General features: G+C 42.1%; 1 protein-coding gene across 1 annotated transcript in view; it reads left to right on the top strand.

The window, feature by feature from the left end:
- The first annotated feature begins 4,756 nt into the window (after positions 1-4,756).
- The window catches only part of KCNV1 (potassium voltage-gated channel modifier subfamily V member 1), a 54,399-nt gene continuing 40,070 nt past the window's right edge, over positions 4,757-19,085 (top strand). The window contains exon 1 of the mRNA XM_077493237.1: positions 4,757-6,179. Coding sequence (XP_077349363.1) covers positions 5,156-6,179 — 1,024 coding nt within the window. The 5' untranslated portion in view covers positions 4,757-5,155. The remainder of the gene's footprint in view (positions 6,180-19,085) is intronic.

The raw sequence follows: 19,085 nt of genomic DNA, 5'->3' as shown, positions 1-19,085 counted from the left end.
CTGTCGCTAGGTAGCTAGTTATTTTGTTAGGTTCACCGCCAGGTTTTTATAGCGCTAGGTACCCCGATATACTACCCAATAATGGTTTTAACCCCCTGATTGCCCATAGTTAACCCTTTCACCCCCTTTTGCCAGTGTCACTAAGCGATAATTTTTCTGATCGCTGCATTAGTGTCGCTACTGTCGCTAGGTAGCTAGTTATTTTTTTAGGTTCACCGCCAGGTTTTTATAGCGCTAGGTACCCCGATATACTACCCAATAATGGTTTTAACCCCCTGATTGCCCCTAGTTAACCCTTTCACCCCCTTTTGCCAGTGTCACTAAGCGATCATTTTTCTGATCGCTGCATTAGTGTCGCTACTGTCGCTAGGTAGCTAGTTATTTTGTTAGGTTCACCGCCAGGTTTTTATAGCGCTAGGTACCCCGATATACTACCCAATAATGGTTTTAACCCCCTGATTGCCCATAGTTAACCCTTTCACCCCCTTTTGCCAGTGTCACTAAGCGATAATTTTTCTCATCGCTGCATTAGTGTCGCTACTGTCGCTAGGTAGCTAGTTATTTTTTTAGGTTCACCGCCAGGTTTTTATAGCGCTAGGTACCCCGATATACTACCCAATAATGGTTTTAACCCCCTGATTGCCCCTAGTTAACACTTTCACCCCCTTTTGCCAATGTCACTAAGCGATCGTTTTTCTGATCGCTGCATTAGTGTCACTAGTGTCGTTAGGTAGCTAGTTATTTTTTTAGGTTCACCGCCAGGTTTTTATAGCGTTAGGTACCCCCATATACTACCCAATAATGGTTTTAACCCCCTGATTGCCCCTAGTTAACCCTTTCACCAGCGATCACAGTATAAGTGTCACTGGTGACGCTGGTTAGCCAGTTAGTTATTTAGGTTCCCCGTCAGGTTTTTATATAGTGCCAGGGACCCCCATATACTACCTAATAAAAATTTGAACCCCCTGATTGCCCCTAGTTAACCCTTTCACCACTGATCACCGTATAAGTGTTACGGGTGACTCTGGTTAGTTTGCTTTTTATAGCATCAGGGCACCCACCATTTATTACCCAATAAAGGTTTAACCCCCTGATCACCCGGCGGGTGATATCAATTAGGTTTTAGGGTCAGGGTCTGCGTCGCCCCAGGCAGCGCTAGGTTAGTGCCAGTACCGCTAACACCCACAGGCAAAGCATACACCTCCCGTAGTGGTATAGAATCTGAACATATCAATATCTGATCTGATCAGATCTATACTAGCGTCCCCAGCAGTTCAGGGTTCCAAAAAAACGCATTGTTAGCGGAATCAGCCCAGATACCTGCTAGCACCTGCGTTTTGCCCCTCTGCCCAGCCCACCCAAGTGCAGTATCGATCGATCACTGTCACTTACAAAACACTAAACACATAACTGCAGCGATCGCAGAGTCAGGCCTGATACCTGCGATTGCTAACAGTTCTTTTGGTAGCATTTTATATTTAAATCCGGAAGGCAGTGCTTGGTTTTCGGGGTCCCGTACGTGGCTAGGCTCCCAAAAAGTCCCCCACATGTGGTATCCCCGTACTCGGGAGAAGCAGCAGAATTTATTTTGGGGTGTAATTTGACTTATGCCCATAGCATGTGTGAGCAATATATCATTTAGTGACAACTTTGTGCAAAAAAAAAAAAGTTTGGAATATTCCCGCAACTTGTGGCAAAATATAAAATATTCCATGGACTCAACATGCCTCTCAGTAAATAGCTTGGGGTGTCGACTTTCCAAAATGGGGTAATTTTGGGGGGTTTGTGCTATTTTGGCATTTTATGGCCTTCGAAACTGTGATAGGTAGTGAGGAGTGAAATCAAAAATTTGCACCCTTAGAAATCCTGAAGGTGGTGATTGGTTTTCGGGGTGTCGTGCGCGACTAGACTCCCAAAAAGTCCCACACATGTGGTATTCCCATACTCGGGAGAAGTAGCGGAATATATTTTGGGGTGCAATTCCACATATAACCATGGCATGTGTGAGCAATATATCATTTAGTAAAAAAAAATGTTTATTTTATTTTTTGTCATTATTCAATCCCTTGGGATAAAAAAAAAAATATTCAATGGTCTCAACATGGCCCTCAGCAAATAGCTTGGGGTGTCTACTTTCCAAAATGGGGTCATTTGGGGGGGTTTTGTGCCATCTTGGCATTTTATGGCCTTCAAAACTGTGATAGGTAGTGAGGAGTAAAATAAAAAATGTATGCCCTTAGAAATCCTGAAGGCGGTGCTTGGATTTCGGGGTCCTATACGCGGCTAGGCTCCCAAAAAGTCCCACACATGTGGTATCCCTGTACTCAGGAGAAGCAGCAGAATGTATTTTGGGGTGTCATTTCACATATGCCCATAGCATGTGTGAGCAATATATCATTTAGTGACAACTTTGTGCAAAAAAAAACTTGTGGCAAAATATAAAATATTCCATGGACTCAACATGCCTCTCAGTAAATATGGGGTCATTTTGGGGGGTTTTGTGCTATTTTGGCATTTTATGGCCTTCAAAACTGTGATAGGTAGTGAGGAGTGAAATCAAAAATTTCCACCCTTAGAAATGTAGAAATCCTGAAGGTGGTGATTGGTTTTCGGGGTGCCGTGCGCGACTAGACTCCCAAAAAGTCCCACACATGTGGTATCCCCATACTCGGGAGAAGTAGCGGAATATATTTTGGGGTGCAATTCCACATATAACCATGGCATGTGTGAGCAATATATCATTTAGTGACAACTTTTTGTAAAAAATGTTTTATTTATTTTTTGTCATTATACAATCCCTTAGGACAAAAAAAATAAATATTCAATGGGCTCAACATACCCATCAACAATTTCCTTGGGGTGTCTACTTTCCAAAATGGGGTCATTTGGGGGGGTTTGTACTGCCCTGCCATTTTAGCACCTCAAGAAATGAGATAGGCAGTCATAAATTAAAAGCTGTGTAAATTCCAGAAAATGTACTCTAGTTTGTAGACGCTATAACTTTTGCGCAAACCAAAAAATATACGCTTATTGACATTTTTTTTACTAAAGACATGTGGCTGAATAAATTTTGCCCTCAATGTATGACTAAAATTTAGTTTATTCGATTTTTCTTATAACAAAAAGAAGAAAATATCTTTTTTTTTCAAAATTTTTGCTCTTTTTCCATTTATAATGCAAAAAATAAAAATCGCAGAGGCAATCAAATACCATCAAAAGAAAGCTCTATTTGTGGGAAGAAAAGGCCGCAAATTTCGTTTGGGTCCAATATTGCATGACCGCGCAATTACCAGTTAAAGCAGCGCAGTGCGAAATTGGAAAAAGACCTCTGGTCCTTAAGGTGTTTATTGGTCCGGGGCTGTAGTGGTTAAAGGCAGACAGGGTAGGGGCTACTGGGGTAGGGAGTCCCAGAGGATAGGAGAGGCTCTGGAGAATTCCTGGAGGAGAGCAAGGACGGAGGTGACAAGAGAGCTAGAATCATGAATACTGATATAAACTATTTTGTTATATAGAACAGGGAGGTTATTAAAGAAATGTTGGTTTATGATTTTATCCAAAACTTACAGATCGCTGTAATGTACCATGAGCTGTAATTACAAACACATCCGTAAGGCAAAGAAATATATGCTCCTGATGATTCTGCATAACACAAAACGAATCGACCTAATAGAAGCACAGGAACTTTCTGCACCAGAGGACACAGTGACATGAGCAAGGCAAACCTAATTGGCTTGAACGTGAGTTTTTTTTTTTTTTTAGTCTTGGGTCCTGAAACGTGTGAGGACAGTCCGTTCCGCTCCTGTGCACAGTGCGCTGAAGTGTGCTGGAAGCAATCAGGAGCACAGAGTGCTGTCCACTATGACGGGGCTGGAAGGAATCAGGAGAACCGTGCGCTGTCCACTATAAAGGTGCTGAAAGGAATCAGGAGCACAGAGTGCTGTCCACTATGACGGGGCTGAAAGGAATCAGGAGAACCGTGCGCTGTCCACTATGACGGTGCTGCAAGGAATCAGGAGCGCAGTGCGCTGTCCACTGTGAAGGTGCTGAAAGGAATCAGGAGCGCAGTGCGCTGTCCACTATAACGGTACTGAAAGTAGTCAAGAGCACAGTGGAAGATCTGTACATTGCCCATGCTGGCAGCACAGTGCGTTTTCCATACTGGGAGATACTGGGAGATGCTGAACTCCTATGGAGCACAATACACTGCCCATGCTGAAAGCTCTATAATCCCGTGTGCTGTCCATACTGGAAGGTGCTGAACCCCTATGGAGCATAGTACACTGCCCATGCTGAAAGCTCTATAGCACAATACACTTCCCATGCTGGAAACTCTATAATACAGTACACTGTCCATACTGGGAGGTGCTGAACCCCTATGAAGCACAGTACACTGCCCATGCTGGAAGCTCTATAGCACAGTGCACTGCCATGTCGAAGAGTGCTGAACCCCTATTGAGTACAGTACACTGACCATACTGAAAGCTCTATAGTACAGTGCGCTGTTTATACTGGAAGATGCTGAGCCTCTATGGAGCACAGTGCACTGCCTATGCTGGAAGCTCTATAGCACAGTGAGCTGTCCATACTGGAAGGTGCTGAGCCGTACACTGCCTATGCTGGAAGGTGCTGAATCCCTATGGAGCACAGTACACTGCCCATGCTGGCAGCTCTATAGCACAGTACACTGCCCATGCTGGAAGCTCTATATATAGTACAGTACACTGCCCATGCTGGAAGCTCTATATATAGCACAGTACACTGCCCATGCTGGAAGCTCTATATATAATACAGTACACTGCCCATGCTGGAAGCTCTATATATAGCACAGTACACTGCCCATGCTGAAAGCTCTTTAATACAGTGCACTGTCCATGCTGAAGGTGCTAAAAGCTCTCAGGAACCTAATGCCATATTAATACAAGCCAACAGAGCGGCATGACATTCCTTCTCCCTCCTGACTTGGACAAGTTTTCAGCCCCCCATGAGAGGAATCAGCCACAGACAATAGGGGCCGGTTATGTCTTTATGAGGAAGTACAGGAGGAGGCATTTATTTGCCAGGTAGTCACGACTTTAGAGCTGAGCTGCAGTAGCAGTAGCGGTATCAGGCAGGCAGCAGCTTCTCTGCTCATTAGAACAGAGCACACACCGCACTCATGTTACCCACTCTGCTCTGCTCAGATGTCCCATGCCATTCGGAGGATGGAGGGAGCCTCAGGATGCCTATGCGCCCCGGCAGCGGTAACATGAATCTAGGGACGCCCTTCAACGCCTATGTAGACGGGGAGTCCGACTCTGCCCTGTCTTTGGATTCCAGCGTTTTTTGCAGCGATTACTCGGCCGCTCCCCGGGACCATATTACCATCAATGTCGGGGGGAGCCGGTTTGTCCTGTCTCAGCAGACCTTGTCCTGTCACCCGCACACCCGCTTGGGAAGGTTGGCCACCTCTGGAGGGGATGAGGTCTTCGATCTGTGCGATGACGCCAACTTGCTGGACAATGAGTATTTCTTTGACCGCAGCTCTCAGATGTTTGAGTACATCATGAACTACTACAAGACCGGGCGCCTCCATGTGATGGACCAGCTGTGTGCCGTCTCCTTCCTCCAGGAGATCGAGTACTGGGGCATTGATGAGCTGAGCATAGACCACTGCTGCAGGGACAGGTACTTCAGGAAGAAGCTGAAGAGCGAGACCTTGGACATTAAGAATAATGAAGAGGAGATAGAGGATGAGGTTGATGACTTCACTGGAGTTGTCTGCGAGGAGTTCAGGCAGAAGCTCTGGGACGTCCTGGAGAAGCCAGGGTCTTCTGTGGCTGCAAAGACCTTTGGAACAGTCTCCATGACTTTTGTAGTTGTCTCCATAGCTAACATGGTCCTGATCTCCTCTGAGGTCGGCTCTATAGACTCCCCACTATTGAATGTATTGGAATACATCTGTGTTTCCTGGTTTACAGTAGAGTTATCCCTTAGGTTCCTCTGTGTGAAAGACAAGTGCCAGTTCATGATGAGTGTTATCAACCTCATAGACATCGTTGCTATCTTACCCTTTTATATTACTCTCTTGGTGGAAACCTGCTTTGGTGAGAGTACCGAGCTTGAAAACGTTGGGAGAATAGTGCAAGTCTTGAGGCTTATGAGATCCCTGAGGATGTTAAAACTTGGCAGACATTCAACAGGTAATTTATTCCTGCTCACACAATCATTGAGTTTTAATTTTGCAGGTACTAATGGACGTCTGGTTCAGTTATACACTGGTTACTTAAGAAGCACACACCAATATTGTCTTACTGACCAGAGCTATGACCCAAGATGCGTTTTGACTAAACAGCGGGGCTTCTATTGTATCAATTCAGGGGACATTTGTTTATTCAAGAGTTGCTATTTAAAAAAATAATAAGGAATAGGCTGCAATTCCAACTTATCTCTATAATGTGGAAGAACAGATGTAAAAGAAAGAAAAACTCTAGGATTTCCTGGAAAGGTCAGGGTCTTTTGTGGTGGGCCTTTGGGATGGTCTCCATGAGTTCTGCTATTATCTCCATAACTAACATGGTCTTGATCACTGCCATGGCTGGCAATATAGACCCCTACTAGAAAATCGGAGGAAAAATATTACTTTCGCAGCGATCATCCGATAATCTGATCATTAGTACCCAGCTTTCGAGAGCTGATCACAACCGTTCATGCAAAATTATCCAAAGGGACAAGGACTGAAAATTGGGTGACCAAGACCGCGCATGCTCGAAAATAAAAGAATACATTACAATATAGTACAATACATCACTTTCTAAGTTGTATTTTGTCTACAAGATTTTTTTTTGTAACTTTAGTAACTTATTGGTTTTCAATATGAGACTAGCATGCGGAAAAGCAGACAATCAGTCATCCAATGTTCTTTTTGTGTCTATTAGGCATTCGTTTATGGTAGAGCACCCACCATTATTGGTATTACTACTGACTAGAGCAGTGATGGCGAACCTTGGCACCCCAGATGTTTTGGAACTACATTTCCCATGATGCTTTGCCACTCTGCAGCATAGTGGAGCATCATGGGAAATGTAGTTCCAAAACATCTGGGGTGCCAAGGTTCGCCATCACTGGACTAGAGCATACATTAACCATTATTTGATAATAAGAGTTCTGATAAGCTTTGACTACAGTCAAGGATGTTCTGGTGTATCAACTAACGGGACTTTTATTTATTAAAGTAATATAAAGATTAACATTTGTTAAGTAATATATGTAGTGCTATTTTATTTTATTTTTTTACTTTACTATTTTTTACTTTATTTTAATTTAATAATGAGCAGATGGCAGGAACCAGAACTTATCTTTATAATGCAGTGTGTAATGCAATAATAAGGGATTTATATTCAAGTTATATTTATTTCTGGTATAATAAAACCTGGGGAGAGTGCGACGACAATTTCAACAAAATGGTTTATATAAAACTTTTGAAAGAATATCTTCTTTTAACCTAGTTTTCTTTAAAGTGGTTGTAAAACTACTAAATTTACTAGCTTTTGGTGATACACAGAGATGAAACAAATCCTCCTACATAAGTTGTATCAATGCATCTGCAGTCTTCTCTTCTCCACATATGTTCAAAGTCTGGAATTGATAAAGCTTGTCTGAGCTGTTAAAAAACGGGGCAGAGAGCTGAAGGGTACACTCTGAAAGCTGATTGGAGGGGAGGAGGGAAGGGACACCCACCCCCCATTTCACACAGCACACAGGAACAGATCTGAGTTTGTCAATCAGCTGGAGCTCCCTCCCCAGTCACCCTTTTTCTGTTAGTGTAAGGAAAACTTGTCATAAGTGCTGATAGCGGAGGAATGAATGAATGAATTAATTAATTAATCCTCTGCTGATAGCAGAGGAATGAAACAGAAGACAGAGGTGACATTTAGCACCCATAATTGTGAGAAGTACACACTATAGAGGGATAAGCTTTGTTCATATTTCATGTCTGAGGTTTACAACCACTTTCACCCCCTTCTGTAGGTCCCAAAGTGATACTTTAGACACTTGTCATAGATAGCATGCGACCCTGCTACATTTGGGCCTCACATGCCGCGCTGCCTCTCCTTTCCTGAATGATTTGTTTTAGCAAAGTCCTAAAAGCCATTAACCTACTGATTCTGAAGTGTGCATCATCTAAATTAATTTGATGGTTGTTCAATATTACAGAATGGATAGTGAATGCAATTGTCTGTTTGACAGCATACACTCCTGGTTGCTGCTTGCACTGTACAATGGGGTTGATGATGGAGTGTAGGTCAAGATGAGGGGGCTATATTGGGGGGATAAGGATGTCTTGAAATAAAAAAGAAGGAGAGTAGTCAGGAGTTTTAGACTTTCCAGTCTTACCATTAGGATCCCAATATAAGATATTACTGGCTGTAAAAACATTTTCACTTTTCAGTCTTTAGAGATCTGTCCAGGTACATCAGCATCTTTGATGCACATGTTACCATCAACAGACCTTGCTGTTACTACTTTAGTTACCTAAAAACAATGAATTGCTTCCCCTAAAAAAGGCCCTAAGAGAGGATTGGCTTATAATAAGGAAGACTGACTAGAATAAAATGATGTTCTCACCTAACCCATATTCTTTTTATATTCTTTAATCATCGCTCTTTCAATGGGATAAAACTCATGATGCCAAATATGTTTTAGTTCTGCAGATCACATTGATGGCAAATCTTAGTTACAATTCTTGTGATCAGATTCAAACTTTGATCGCTTACCCCCAATGCGATGACAACATATTATTTAATTGTTCCTATAGACTGCACAGGAAAATAGGGCAGCTGTAGGCCAGGGGGTTAGGTCTGGAACCTCCTCTGTGCTTTTCCTAGGGTGCTCTTTAGACACAACCCTCTCCTTGCCTCATGGTAGGAATAAAAAAAAATTCTGTATCTACTATCTGCTTAATTGAAATGGCATTCTGCATCTAGGGTAAAGATCATTTTATATCACAAACAATAAGACATAAATGTATGCATAAAATAACATTTTTAATAATGATGTAAACTGTTCAAATGTCACTCCCTATTAAAATGTGCTTTCTGAGACAATTTCATAACTAATAATATACTGTATACTTTTTACAATTTTTTTGTAATTTTATTTGCATTTTCTTCAGTTTTTTTTTTAAATAGAATTCCTATGTGTTTCCCTTTGAGTGTAAATTATTATCACTCAAAAGGAGACACGTTTAGGAGTTCCTAAATGTCTTGCAGGACAATTTCATGGGTCAGATGGTAGACGCACCAACTAGAAACAAGGTGTTACTAGAGCTACTGATTACCAACAATACAGACCTGATCACAGATGTGGAAATACGGAGTAATTTAAGAAACAGCAATCACAGGTCAATTGGCTTCAGTATAAACACACACAAATAGGAAACATGAGGGGAACACAAAGACACAAATTTCAAAAGAGCCAACTTCCCTAAACTGAGAACCTTGCTAGAACATATAAATTGGGATAAAATCTTAGGAACAAATAACATGGAGGAGAGATGGGTTTGCTTTAAGAGCATATTAAATAAGGGCATTAGCCAGTGCATCCCATTGGGAAATACATTTAAAAGAGCAAACAAAATTCCTGGATGGCTTAACTCCAATGTAAAAATGCATATAAAAGCAAAGGAGAAGGCATTTAAAAAATACAAGGCTGAAGTATCATCATCAGCATTCAGACTTTACAAAGAATGCAGCAAGATATGTAAGGGTGCAATTAGGACGGCTAAGATAGAACACAAAAGACACATAGCAGAGAGCAAAAAAATCAGTTTGTCTGTATGCTAGTGTGACGGACGAAAACTGACTCTAGGGCAGCTATTGGCTACTAGCTATGAACTTCCTTATTCTAGTCCGGTCGCACATCATCACGTTTGAATTCGTCGGACTTTGGTGTGCTTGTGTGTGGCCAAATCCGTTCGTTCGGAAAGTCCGTTGGAACTCCGCAGAAAGTCCATCGGGAAGACCGTTGGACCTAGTCTGACGAAAAGTCCGGTCGTGTGTAAGAGTGACAATTCCCTTCCACAGGCGGTGGTTTCAGTGGGGGGCATCGATAGTTTAAAAAAACTTTTAGATAAGCATCTGGACGACCACAACATACAGAGATATACAATGTAATACTGACATATTATCACACACATAGGTTGGACTTGATGGACTTGTGTCTTTTTTTCAACCTCACCCACTATGTAACTATCTAAATATGAATATGTAGAGATAATTTTTTTTTATTTTTTTTGCTAAATACCTGTGTATCTCCTAAGGACGGCCACTGCAGTGGGCTTATGTAAGAGTTATAAGGCTAGCCACTTCAGTGGGCTTATGAATATGTTTATTATCACATTAAAAAACGGGATCCAAACCCAATCCGTTTAACTTTCTCCCAAAACAATTACATTCAAGGTATGCCATGAATAATAACTGTCAAATGGTTGTTGTTCTAACTGATCTCATGTGCAGATTCATACAGAGGCTAAGATGTCAGCTTCCTTGGCTGTAAATGATAGGAGGGTTTAAATCTGCTTCCTTTCGATAAATTTTATTAACTTTTACATCAAAATTACAAAGAAACAACAGTATACAAAGTAGTGAAAAACATTAATGATCAAAAAAAAAACAAAAAATAAATAAATAAACAAATAAATAAAGTATAATGCCCCGTACGCACGAGCGGAATTTCCGTCTAAAAAATCTTGGATGGTTTTTCCGACAGAATTCCGCTCAAGCTTGGCTTGCATACACGCGGTCACACAAAAGTTCTCTGAACTTTCGACTGTCAAGAACAGGGGTCTTCAAACTACGGCCCTCCAGTTGTTCAGGAACTACAATTCCCATCATGCCTAGTCATGTCTGTGAATGTCAGAGTTTTACAATGCCTCATGGGATGTGTAGTTCCGCAACAGCTGGAGGGCCGTAGTTTGAGGATCCCTGGTCAAGAACACGGTGACGTACAACACTACGGTGAGCCAAGAAAATTAAGTTCATTGTTTCAGAGCATACGCCGAATTGTTTCCGAGCATGCCTAGGAATTTTGTGCGTTGGAATTGGTACAGACGATCGGAATTTCTTATCGGAACTTTTTCCGACCGGAAAAATTGAGAACCTCCTCTCAATCTTTTGCTGGCAGGAATTCCACCAGCAAAAGTCTGAAGGAGCATACACACAATTGGAATTTCTGACCAAAAAGCTCACATCCGACTTTTGCTGGCGGAATTTCCGATTGTGTGTAGGGGGCATTAGACATTACAAGAAAATCATGTCTTTCATAGATCAAAAGAGGCAGAAACATATACATGTAGAAAAATAGGTCAACTTCCAAATGACTGTTTTAGGAGTAATAATCTGGTTATGTGGATACCTAATCAGGTTTATTAGAGGAAGTTGTAATGTATGCTGGTTTAATAATCTAGTTACGAGTAACATTATAACAACCATAACTGTCACATCGCACCCCATTATGAGTATAAACAACAAAGAACTTGTGGAGTCCCTTGGATAGGGTACATAACCACCACACAAGTTAGCATATGGTTAGTTGGAGTGTTCAGGGTGATGAGGGAGGGGTAGGGGTGATAGGGCAGGGGTCTGGGTGAGGAGTCATGTAGAGAGAGAATGGAATGGGTGATCCATTTTTGTATGTGGATGTGGGCTACGGAGTCAATGAGGGTATCCTTTTTTGGAAGTGGAGCCAACAGGCTCATGTATGAGTGAATTTAGTGGAAGTATCACACGCTATGTTGATTAACTCCTCTATGTCAGCCGTCAAATGTGGTTAATTTCGCTTTATGTGGCTGATCATGAACTGTCTGCGGGAAATACCATAACTGGCAGTATCTCTAGAAATTTTGCAACAGATTAATATATATATATATATATATATATATATATATATATATATATATATATATATATATATATATAAGCTGGAGAAGACAGAATCTTGAGCAGCTGTGCATGGCAACCAGTCAGCTTCTATCTTTAGCTTGTTCAGCTAAGCTTGGAAAATAAAAGATAGAAGCTGATTGGTTGCAATGCACAGCTGCTCCAGATTCTGTCTGCTCCAATTTTAATAAATCTCCCTCCCTCCCCTTTGTGCTTGAGAAAACTGTATACAGTAGAACATGATGCCAAACATACTGAAAAATATGTTTAGTATTTGTTAGAGGGCAAGTGAATACTTGGCAGTCATTAAAACAATCCCTCAGGGAATAGAACCAGCTGTGGTTAAACATGTACAAGAATCTGAACTGACAGTTACTTTAACATATGACATCACACATGAGACTCAATTTACAAAGCTAAAGTGGAACTTTATGTCCTGCTAGATCACCTTAGATCACCTTAGGCTGGCCCCTTTTCCAGGAATAGCTATGTGAAACATTAAGAAAAGTGGCTATACTGTTCAAAATCCAGTAATACACTGTGTCACCCTTCTCTGCACATGTTCGGTTGCTCTCCATTTTTAGACACTTTTAGGCACTGCTTAATTTGGGGCCGATCTCCTGACAGCCTTAAAGCAGAATTAAACCCTCCTATCCTTTAGGCTACTTTTACACTGAGGCAGTTTTCAGGGGGTTAAAAGCAACCCACTACTGTCTGAAAAGTGCTGCTTAAATTACGGTAAAGTGCTGCATAAACAAGCAGCACTTTACTGCCAAAGCGGCTGCAGTGTGAAAGCAGTCTTACAGCCAAGGAAGCTGCTTCTGTTTGATCTGCAACTGCCATGGTGCTACGGATGTGATCTGTTATGATATCAGCCATTTGATAGTTTGACAGTTTGATTGATGTCACAAGCAAACGTGTCAGTTAGCAATCCTGGCAATGTTTTTTAAACCATCAAAATGATGGGTTTATTTCTGCTTTCTGATTTACTGCTGTTTAGAGGCTTTAGGCTTCAGCAAAATGGCAGCCTCCATCAAGAAGAAACAGGAGCAATGCTGGAGGCAATTTTCAACACATACTGATTTTGGTGCCATAATTATGAATGTGGAACGTATGTTCCTTGCTAAAGAACATATTTTTTATCAGGTTGTTATGGATAAAGTTTTGTTTTAACCTGTTTCCATCCCCGCTATAGCTGAATGAAGGCTACACAACAGACCTACATTGCTGGGAGACTGTCCTCCTCTTTGCACACTCCCTGCACGCCCCCTGAAGGGCATGCTCTGCGCACACTGTGATCACCGAGTCAATGAGACTCAGCTGATCACAGATCAGAGTAAGGAGCCAATCTTCCCTTGTAACAGATAAACATGTGCAATTTGTTAAGTTCCAAATTAGTTTAACGAATTTTGACAAATTTGTTAACTCTGAAATTTCAGAATTTCCAAATGTTTCAATTTCCAAAATTTCCATTTTTTTCAATTTTGAAAAATTCCAAATTTCTGAAATTCCAAATTTTGAATTTCCAAATTTCCAAATTTTCAAATTTCCGAATTTTCTAAATTTCAGAAATTCAGAATTTCGGAAATTTGAAATTTCGGAAATTGGAGAATTCAGAAATTCGAAAATTTTAAAATCCGAATGTTCAGATTTCCGAATTCTGAATTTTCGGATTTCCAAACTTCCTAATTTTTGAAAAACGCAAAAGAACGAATGAAACGAAAACAAACACATTTTTTGTCAGTGCACATGCCTAGTAACAGACTAGGGATGAGCCGAACACCCCCGGTTCGGTTCGCACCAGAACTTTCGAACGGACCCCAAATTCGTACGAACGTTAGAACCCCATTGAAGTCTATGGGACTCGAACGTTCGAAATTAAAAGTTTTAATTTTAATGGCTAATATGCAAGATACTGTCCTAAAAAGGGTTTGGGGACCTGGCTCCTGCCCCAGGGGACATGGGTCACTGCAAAAAAAACTTTTAAAAATGTCAGTTTTGGCGGGAGCACTGATTTTAATGACGATTAAAATGAAAAAAAAAGTGAAATATTCCTTTAAATATGGTGCCTGGTGGGTGTCTGTAGTATGCCTGTGAAGTGCCACGTGTTTCTGGTGTTTAGAACAGTCCCTGCACAAAATGACATTTAACGGAAATAACGTCATTTAAAGCTGCTTGCGGTTTTAATGTTATATCTGGTTCCTGCAATATGGTTGAAAATCATTGAGAAAAATGGCATGGGTAGCCCTCCCTGCCCATTACCAGCCCCTTTGGGTCTTGTACGCATATTAAGGGGAACCCCGTACCCATATTAAAAAAAGGAAATATGTGTGGCCCCCAGGCCCTATATACTCAGAACAGCAGTATACAGGCGGTGCAAACAAGACAGGGACTGTGTAGGTTTGTTGTGTTAAGTTGAATCGGTTTGTAATTTTCAACTGGTACATTTTTAAAGTGTAGCTCCAGTCAAAAAAACTATTTTTAAGCTTTTTGGAAAACATAGGGAAGGGTTATCACCCCTGTTTAATTTGTTTTGCCGACCGTCTTTTTCAGAACACGCTCTATTTAAACGAGCAAGATATTTAGCTATATAGGTGGATATAGCGGTGTATACTGCGTTCAGAGCACGCAGACAGCACGCACAATCTCCTAACACTGACTGAAAGCTCTATTTAAAACGAGCAAGATATTTAGCTATATAGGTGGATATAGCGGTGTATACTGCGTTCAGAACACGCAGACAGCATGCACAATCTCCTAATACTGACTGAGAGCTCTATTTAAAACGAGCAAGATATTTAGCTAGATAGGTGGATATAGCGGTGCATACTGCGTTCAGAGCACGCAGACAGCATGCACAATCTCCTAACACTGACTGAGAGCTCTATTTAAAACTAGCAAGATATTTAGCTAGATAGGTGGATATAGCGGTGTATACTGCGTTCAGAGCACGCAGACAGCATGCACAATCTCCTAACACTGACTGAGAGCTCTATTTAAAATGAGCAAGATATTTAGCTAGATAGGTGGATATAGCGGTGTATACTGCGTTCAGAGCACGCAGACAGCACGCACAATCTCCTAACACTGACTGACAGCTCTATTATAAAAGATAGATATACCGCTAGATATATAAGTGAATATAGCGGTGTATACTGCGGTCAGGGCATGCAGACAACAACCACTACAGAAGAGCAAGAACGAAAAATCGGCCGATAACGATCGGTGTATACTGTGTTGAAGGTACACAGAACACCCATTAACTGCTACAGATGCCAACACACTACACAAGGCCGCCGCGCTGGTGGCCTTATATAGTGTGGGGCGTGTACTACACAGCCTGAGCTATGATTGGCCACAGGCATCCTGCCTGTGGCCAATCATGGCTCTCCTCGCTGCCGGCGCTGTGATTGGCCAAGCATGGGGGGTCACAGTGCATGCTTGGCCAATCATGAGCCAGCAATGCACTGCGCCATCGCAGTGCATTGTGGGCCGTGAGCGCCACACGAATTTGGTGCAAACAGCCCATAACGTTCGGAATTCGCCGAACGGGCGAACAGCCGATGTTCGAGTCGAACGTATGTTCGACTCGAACACGAAGCTCATCCCTATAACAGACACAGCACAGACCAGTTCAGTTGGAGCCACGCTGATCACTCTGTCCCTTCTACCTCTATGCTCAGCATAGTGCAGGAAGGAAGAGACATAGTGGTGCGTAGTGCTGGAAGGAAGAGCTTCAACACGTGCAGTGTAATCACTGCACTGGCAGAGAAAGGAAAGTGAACTGTCTGCTGACAGTTCACATGCTGTATACTAAATCCAACCTGGTGGGGATCTGCAGCATTCTTCTATCTTGAACCCTGCCTCAATCAATTTATTCATTTGGATTGGACACTGTGCCAGTTTCTAGTGCACTCTGAAATAGGAATTTGTGTAGGCAGTGCACAGAGATCTAAAACAGGTCTATCTGCTTAGTTAATTTGGTGCATGCCACAAATGCCAATTTCCTGCTCCATTATAACCTCTGTTAATTCCCCAGAGTCTGTAATAAAACACTGTCGAGAAGGTAATGATTGTGAGGTTTACTGTAACTCCTGACACTCAAGCTAAAAAGTCAGACTCTGCACTCTCCACTGCAGTCAAATAATATCCTTGATTTCCAGGTATGATGGAGCATGTGGCTCACTCCTCTTGCTTATATTATGCAGTGCTGGATGCTTTAGTGGCCAATTGCTAGGTGCTTTAATGTGAATGGGCAGAGAGGTGTAAGTAAGTGGGCTGAGCAAAGGGCTTCCTCTTTTTGCAGGCAAATTAAGAAAAGGGAGGTGAGTATAAAGATTAGGGATGGTGTGGGATTAAGAAGACTTGTAGGTTCAAAAAGTGGTGGTAGACTTATGCCGCGTACACACGGTCGGATTTTTTGATGGAAAATGTTCGATGGGAGCTTTTTGTCAGAAATTCTGACCGTGTATAGGTTCCATCTGACATTTTCCATCGGAATTTCCAACACACAAATTTGAGACCTGGATTTCAAATTTTCCGACAACAAAATCCATTGTCGGAAATTCCGATCGTGTGTACACAATTACAACGCACAAAGTTCTACGCATGCTCAGAATCAAGCCGAAGAGCCGCACTGGCTATTGAACTTCAATTTTCTTGGCTCGTTGTACAACACCGCGTTCTTGACGTTGCGCAACATTGTGTGACCGTGTGTATGCAAGACAAGTGAGCCAACATCCGTCAGAAAAAATCCCATGGATTTTGTTGTCGGAATGTCCGATCGTGTGTACGCCCATTTTAGAAAGACAAACATTCGGCACATTGGAAAGACAAACATTCGGTTGTGCGCGCAAACAATAGTCCCGTCATGTAATGACCGATAAATCATTCAGTGGACATAAATGAATGCATTTTTTGTTAGTTTTTTTACATATACCTAGTGCAGACAGTTCCGACGGGAAACACATTAACCTTTCAGTTTATCATTAATTCGGCAGAAAATTCCCAAACTTGTCCTTTTATTTGGCTCAAAAACATCCCAATGATTAATGATTTTATGCCCATTAACTGGGCAAAAAATGAACAAACTGTCTAAACGACCGAATTTCGGAAGATTTTTCATATAGTGGGGATTATTTACGAAAGGCAAATCCACTTTGCACTGCAAGTGCACGTGGAAGTGCAGTCACCCTAAATCTAAGGGGTAGATCTGAAATGAGTGGAATCTCTGCTGATTTTATCATCCAATGATGTGCAAGCCAAAATGCTGTTTTTTTATTTTACTTGCATGTCCCCCTCGGATCTACAGCGACTTTAATTTCAAGTGCACTTTCAGTGCAAAGTGGATTTTTCTTTAGTAAATAACCCCCAGTGCATAGCCAGCATTAGTCAGTCAGCTGTGAGATATCTCCTCTAATGCTAGTGGTCCTTTCACTCTCTTCTAAAAGTTATGCAGCCTCACCCCTTCTGCTGCATTTGTAAGGATAAAGGTTGACAACAAGTAGTAAAATGTTAAATGAGAACTCAAAAAATTAAAACCACTGCTGTAATAATGCTATTGACAGATTGCTTCATAAATTGCATTTTTGATTTTGCCCATAATTCCACTTTAAATTCCAACAAGAAAAGTTCTTGTTTTCTGAGGCTCCAAACATTTAAGATGCCAGGTCTTTAATGTCCTTTAATACAATTATTCAAACAAGCAGTTACCCTTTGAAATCAATCGATTTATTTTAGTTCAGTGAAAGGAAGACATTTCTTGACTGGTTGTTATGGTTTACTTTATATTACCTGTTTTCTTTTTTGCCATGTATTAAAGTTCAACTCAGAGTTGGTTTAAAGCTTAATTTCTTAATTTTAGGTAATTTCTTTAAAAAAAAAATCATCAGAAGGGACGCTACTTACTTTTAGGGCTAATTCACACTATGTGCAGTGATAGACGTTTTACTGCAATGTAAACGTTCTGTAAAAAGTTCTGTCACTGCAGGGACGCACAGGAAAATATTGTTTTCTTATATGTTCCCTTCACACTGTAACGCAGCATATGGCTATGTTATGCTGCATTTCATTCTGCACTTTACATAACGTTTGTATAAAAGAAAAAAGAAAAAGGGAGCCATGTGATGTGCTGAATCGGTGCTGCGAAGATAATACCAGCATTCGACTTGAGACAAGCACTCATCAAGAGTGCCAGCTGTGTCCCCCTTTTCCACTCCTCTCCTCCATTCTTATGCCGCGTACACACGTAGCCAACTATCCGGCGGACTTAGTCTGGTGGTCTTCCCGCCGGACTGTCCGCCGGACCTTCCGAACGGGCTACTTGCCCACACACGGCACTTTTTCAGAGGACTAATACGGCGTACTAAGTCCGCCGGACTATCCGCCGTACCTTTGAAATGAATGGACTCGCCCACACACGCGGAGGAAACTCCGCTCATTTTGAGCGCGTCTCCAGGTAGCCGCGGCCAGCGAAGGAGGCCCCCCCTTCCCCAAGGCACCCCCCATGTTGAGGGCACGCGGCCTGGTACGGCTCAGGAGGGGGGGCGCTCGCTCGTCCCCCCCTTTCCTGGCTGGCCGGGTAGCGTGCTCGGACAAGGGTCTGATGTGGACCTGGGGGGGACCCCAAGCCGATTTTTTCGGCGTTGGGGGTTCCCCTTTAAGTTCATACCAGGTGGCAGGGCCAGCGACACCTCCTTCGCTGGCCCTGCCTACCTGGAGACGCGCTCAAAATGAGCGGACTTTTCTCCGGGCGGGAAAAGTCCATTCATTTCAAAAGTACGGCGGGATTGGAGTGCAAAACTACTTTCTAAGTCCGCCGTACTTTTGGGTAAAAAAAGTCAGACGGAGGCTACACACGGGGGGATTGTCCACCGGACTTTTCCACTGGATTGTTTGATCGTGTGTACACGGCATTAGAAGCCATACTAAGCGGTACTATAGCTTTCATGAATGAAAAGCGATCTATGCATGGAGGAGACAGACCTTTCATTTATCCTTCCATCCTCCATTCATAGATTACTGCAGGGTATGGGAGGAGGGCAGAGATCGTAAAGTGTTACTAAACCCAGTAATAGCTTTTTGGATGATCTGTATACCACGGTTACATTATAAACTGCACAATTTCTTTGGTGCTGAGAGTTCAGGAAAGAGGAGATTTCCACTGCAGGC

This window comes from Lithobates pipiens, unplaced genomic scaffold (genome assembly GCF_037356315.1).
Source record: "Lithobates pipiens isolate NorthernLeopardFrog02 unplaced genomic scaffold, aLitPip1_a1.2 Scaffold_19, whole genome shotgun sequence".
NCBI lineage: Eukaryota > Metazoa > Chordata > Amphibia > Anura > Ranidae > Lithobates > Lithobates pipiens.
The sequence above is the reverse complement of the archived record's forward strand: the minus strand, read 5'-3'. Positions and strand labels throughout refer to the sequence as shown.